Below are 5,912 nucleotides of genomic sequence, written 5' to 3'. Positions count from 1 at the left end.
TCGCCTTGGAAAATTTTACGAACCTTAGCTCTCAAAGCCCACTTCAATTCCTCCTCGCGGAGAAGCTCTTTCAGAAGCAACTCGGCCTCCACTTTAGTCTCCAGCTTGCTGGTATCTAATATAGAGGTTTCAGCTTTTAACTCAAGGGAGTGAATAAGCATAAGGAGTCTTTCCTTCTGCGCCTTATATATCCCATACGTATGCTTGGCCCATCCACGAAGGAACATTCAAAGATGACGAATCTTGTACTGCCACCGCTCAATGGGTGACCTTCCACCCGAGTCCTTAGCCCACTCTCTAGCTAACAACTTGAGGAACCCTTCTCTTTCAAACCAAGCAAGTTCGAAGGAGAAAATATTCTTATTACCCACATGAGTTTGAGCCCCCGAGTCGACTAGTAGCGGTGTGTGATCCGAGATACCTCGTGTCAACGCCTGCACCGTTACCAGGGGAAACTTCTGTTCCCAATCGACGCTAGCCAAAACACGATCAAGCTTCTCAAAAGCCGGAACTGGTAACGAGTTTCCCAAGTGAATTTCCTACCCGAGAGCTCTATCTCTCTAAGATCCAAGCTTTCAATGATAGTATTGAACATAGACGACCATCTGCCGTCAAGGTTGTCATTACTCTTTTCCTTCTTTCTTCGAATAATGTTAAAATCACCACCCACTAAGACGGGTAGCTGCTCGTTACCACAAACACGGACCAAATCAGCCAAGAAATCTGGCTTGAGTTCGGGTTGCGCAGCTCCATAGACTGACACCAAAGCCCAATCGAATCCATCGGCTTTAGTTCTGACCCGAAACTTTACCGCAAACTCACCCAACACTACACTCCGAACCTCCAACATTTCGCACTTAACCCCAAGTAGAACCCCACCGGATCTTCCTCGAGGTGGGAGGCAGTGCCAGTCAAAATCTACCCCCCCCAGATAAGGTTCTAAGAAATTGTGGAGTGAAATTACCTTGTCCAGTCTCGGACAAAGCAATAAAGTCTAAATGATGTTCAAGAGAAGCATCCGCTAGAAACCTCCTTTTAGCCAAGTCTTTAAGACCTCTACTATTCCAAAAAATGCCTCTCATATTTCGTCATGAAATTTTTTAGAGGTACGGATCCTAGCACTTCTACGCACAGCGGACACTGGATAAACCTTCCGTTTCCAGGTCCGTTTAGGCTTAACGCAAACATTAGAAGGTTCGGCATGCTCGGGCTCAGCCTCTATCACCAAAGACTCATCCTCATGGTTAGAGGTTTCAAGATAGGCATACTCATCCTCCTCCTCCATCTCCTGTACCGCAGGGTCAAGATCGACGCACAAACCATCAAGAGCCCTAACCCCAAGCGCATCAATATCCGACTCATTCATAGACTTAACGGCAGCAATGTTACGAATCAATTCTAATGCTCGTTCAGCTTCCAAATCGAGCATATCATTAACAGACTTAGAAATCTCTAGATCATTATTACCAAGTGATACTCCTAATAGGTTGGCATTGTGCACAATCTCATCATTGGTAAAATGCATAGTAGAATTTGATTTATTAACAGACATACCAGTGGAGGTCTCGACGTCGCGCAACTTGGCCGCCCTCAAAGCACACCTTAGCTGCATGTCATCAATGTCCGGCTGCTCCTGCAGTCTCCCGCTGACCCGTCTTCCTGCAGAGACAGGATCCGGGATCCCGCCGAAAGCGATGACCTCCTCACGTGCAGTTGTGGTAGGGAAAGAGCCTCCTGCCCGCCCCAACAGCGGTGGCCAGCGCCGGGGCCACCGGAGCATCACCCAGAGACGATGACACTCCCTGGGCCTATCGACGGAAATCCCGTCGATGCCCGAGACCGGCGAACTCGGCATAGAGCGGTCCAAGGAGTACGGTGCCGAAGCGACCAGACCTCCCGGCCCGCCCTCCAAAGCAACACAAGGGGAGACGACGGCCTCCTGCACGCCCGCTCCCCCGCAAGTCGGCGACCTCATGGACAAGAGTGCCGAGCCGAACCTCGGCGCCGACAGCGACAAAGGCCCAGAGGGCCAAGCCTCCTGCCCGTCACCTCCGGCCGCGACCATCGGCGCGACCACCTTGACCGGCGCCGAAGGAGAGGAGACAACCGAGGGCGGGGCCTCCTGCCCCGCTTCACCTCCCTCCTCAACAAACCTCGACACACACAAAGTCAGCATCGGGCTCGCAGAAACGACCCGGTCACACGACATCCTCGGCGGAGCCGAGAACGCCCCCAAAGAACCAAGCTGAAGAGTGGTAGTCGGAAAAACTGTGGCCGTAGACCCAACAGGGGCAGAGTCACCAGTATCTGACGGCCCCGAAGGCCCCTTAGCCTTGTCATCATCACTCTTAGCAATATCATCCTGGTTCCCCGAAGCCCCTCCTCCCTGAGAAGTGTCCATGGGATTATCATCCTCAAACTCACTGAACAGATTAGGATCCTCATACTCAACATCCAACTGATATAAAACACCTGCATAAGTCCAAGGCACCACGTCTGGCAAGAACTCAATGTTAGCGACACTGACAAGAAGCCGTGCCACCCCGTGAGCCCGAGTGAACTGCATATCCACCTGCTCAGTCCTGCCAATCAAAGAACCCAGGCTCCACGTCACCAAGAAGCTGTCCAGAGGAGTAGACAGGGCTCCATAGAAACGAACCCAAATCTGAGTTAACGGCGTGCCCTGTGGCTCTTTCTTTTTCCACTCATCAAACTCCAGCACATAACTAGTACCCGTGACCCTGCTCATACCGAACTTGAGAATCCTCACTGATCCTCCTTAGACGGGAAATCCACTTTATAAGAATTATCTGTGAGCTTAAGTAAGGACCACTGAAAATTACCCGGAGCAAGCTCTCTCAACTGCTGAATGATCTGTGCTTCGGTCAACGGACCGTGAACCACCTTCACCACACCGGGGAAGGAAGTTTCCACTATGGGCGCCGAGGGCTCCACAGATGGGAACTCAAAAAACATCAACTCCGAACAACACACCTCATAAATCTGAACGGATGGTTTAGGCCCCAACATAAGAGGACACTCGGCAGCTGTGTGTTTAGGTTTCCGGCACAAATCGCATAACTCCGCAGTACACTGAACCAAAAAGTGTCCCGGTTCCCCACAACAGAAACAAGTGAGCTTCTTCTTCTTAGCCGCCCACTTGGACAATTTGTCACTCTCGGCCTTATTCGTACCTTGCTCAGAACTAGAATCACCAGTCTGCATGGGCTCTGGCAAAGAAACTGCAGCCAAAGCCTGCACCATCTCCACCACCACCTGCGGTAGATCCGATGCACCATCCGCTACCTCCGTCATGGTAGCGGTCTTAGTATGCCGAGGCTGATAGTGCCGCCGGTTCTCGCCCCGACCTCCACGAAAACGTCCTCGGAAAGCTCGGTTGTTAGGGCCAGCCGCGCCTCGACAAAATTTCCAGGCGGTCCTTGGAAACCCCTGTTATCATTGTCGTTGTCCACCCAAGCATAGCCACGGCCCCCTCCGGTGGAGGAAGAACCCCGGTGCAGACCAGCGCCATAAGCATCATACCCGTCATCGCCCCACTGACCATGCGGGGGGTTACGGTTATCCCCCGCCAACGCACCCGTCCCATGGCCGGTCGAACCCTGACAAGAACCGCCTCGGCCTCCCGCCATCTGCCTCGGCCACGGCCGTTGTGGCGGCAGCGGTTCGGTCCTAGGAGGCGGCGGCGCTGCTGCCCGCGGCACGGGGACAGGCGCCACTGGCGGAGGCATCGCCCCCTGAGGCGGAGGCGGCGCCCTTGCCGCAAGTGGGGCCAGCGCCCTAGCCGGGGTCGGTGCTGGCGGTCTCATCGGTGGCGGAGCCAGCACCCGAGGCGGGGGCGGCACCATTCGAGGCGGAGGCGGCGCCCGGGGCGACAGCATGGTCGGCCTAGGCAGGGGTGCAGCCCTGGCGGCACCAGGCGCAGGCAACGCCGCAGCCGGGGCAATAGCTCCCGCGGTCCCAGCCGGAATCCGCGCAGCCAGCGCGGCGCGCGGCGGCGGCGGCTTCGGTGGCATCCTAGCCGGAGTCGGACGCGGGGTCAGCCGGCGATCAGCCTCGCCGGAGATCAGTAGACACGGGCGACACGACAAGGCTCTCGGGAACCCTCGGTTTCCCGAACGACGAACCCTAGCCGCGGGAAAGAGAGTAGGAGATGGACGTGCATGCGGGGGCGATCGCCTCAAGGCCTCGACATGCATGTCACCGTCTCCCGACGCACCGCAGGCCTGGCCAACCCCTGGGCCTCGAGCCCAGTACTAGCCAAGCCCACCGCGTCGCCGTTCACTTGCGGCCCTACTGTGCCCAAAAGAAAATTCAAACGCTCGTGTCTTTCCGCCCGAATATCACGAACGCCGTCCCTCTCCGGCGAACGTTGCACCGCCCGACCCTCCTTCTTTTTCCGCCTAGTCACTTTCGTCCAGCAATCGGGACGGAAAAAGTCTGACAAGGTGATATTCGTCGGCCCATCCTTCGGCAACGGTCCACACCATGGTTTCATTTTTGACTTCTGCAAAAGAACTGGGCGGTCTAGCAATATTGGTTTCTTGATACTCACCGAAGGTTTAGGCACGGGGCTAGTACCCAAACCAAGCGAAGATGACGGCCGGGCCGACGTTACCGGCACATCCACCTCGTCTTCATCCTTATCAGCAAGAATCCAGAAACGAGCCCCAAACCTTTGCGTCGGCTTTGATCCATCTATATCCTCCGTGAGATCAACAATGACAGCTTGTTCTTCATCCTCCGGGGGTACCTGCACACACTCAAGAACCTCGATGTGGAAGATATCAATGAATAAACACTTACCAATATGAAGTTATTCGTCTGCAGATAGATGTCTTCCGGCCAAAATATCTCCTTCTTCATCCCGGATCGTCATCCAACGAGACGGGTGCGAGTAGATCAGTCCATTGATCCATCGCCCCATCGCACGATTATCCATAAAACGAACCCTCCATTTCGTAGCCCTACTGCCTCTGCTGCAATCTTCCTCCGAGGGAAGAATAGTGAACGTCTCCTCCATATTTGGCCTGCTAAGGGTAATTATGTTCTTCTGGTTGATCATGCCATCCCGATATGAAATCTAATGAGGCATTTTGACTCTATATATGCAACTTATCAGCAACGAGGAGGTGAGGCAGGAGCTCAACAACATCGACAGCCTCACGGAGGAGAGGCTGGATGAGCTGCTGAACAAGTTCTTCAAGGACTTCGAGGCCGATGCGCTGGAGGCGCGCGGGTGGCCCACGGGATTTGCGGCGTACAAGGTGGCCAAGGCCGCCATGAACGCCTACTCGAGGATGCTGGCGAGGAGGCACCCCGCGCTGCGCGTCAACTGCGCGCATCTAGGCTACGTCAAGACGGACATAACCATGAACTCGGGCGTCCTGATGCCCGAGGAGGGTGCGCGCAATGTGGTGAAGGTGGCGCTGCTGCCGGACGGTGGGCCGACTGGCAAGTACTTCGGCGAGGGCGAGGAGGCATCGTTCGTGTGAGGTACCGTCGGGCTGGCGGTGCATGCACGGTCCCGTCGCCATCTGCCGATGAGATAGCCTGCCTGCCGTGTGGCATGTGTGATTGGAAAATTTATAAAATATATGCTCTGGAAAGAAATTCCTACAGTTTCGGGTCAGAAAGAAATTGTATCTATGATAGATTGTTACGTGCTCAGAGCCTTACAACATCTCCAATGGCCGTGCCAAAAGACGCGTGCGTGTGGTAAAATGCACATTTAGCGCGTGCGATAAGTTTTCGAGCGTTCCAGCGGCGGAGGGAAACACGTGCACGTGCGGGAGAAAGCGGTCGGTTGCGCGGTAGATTTGGCGCGCCGCTTTGCACGCGCCTATAAAATGCGGCGCTCCACCACACTGCCACGTGCGCATTTCCCCGCCTCC

At 55.0% G+C, this 5,912-nt stretch overlaps 1 protein-coding gene across 1 annotated transcript; it reads left to right on the top strand.

Annotated features, from left to right (window-relative positions):
- Positions 1-4,181: 4,181 nt before the first annotated feature.
- On the top strand, positions 4,182-5,513 carry LOC119361015 ((+)-neomenthol dehydrogenase-like). The gene is made up of 3 exons (XM_037626416.1): positions 4,182-4,578; positions 4,984-5,065; positions 5,141-5,513. The coding sequence occupies exons 1-3, from the start codon at positions 4,182-4,184 to the stop codon at positions 5,511-5,513; spliced, it is 852 nt and encodes a 283-aa protein (XP_037482313.1).
- Positions 5,514-5,912: the final 399 nt, after the last annotated feature.

The sequence above is a fragment of the Triticum dicoccoides genome, chromosome 2B (genome assembly GCF_002162155.2).
Source record: "Triticum dicoccoides isolate Atlit2015 ecotype Zavitan chromosome 2B, WEW_v2.0, whole genome shotgun sequence".
NCBI classification, from domain to species: domain Eukaryota; kingdom Viridiplantae; phylum Streptophyta; class Magnoliopsida; order Poales; family Poaceae; genus Triticum; species Triticum dicoccoides.
Note: the sequence above shows the minus strand (reverse complement) of the source record. Positions and strands in the feature narration are given on the sequence as shown.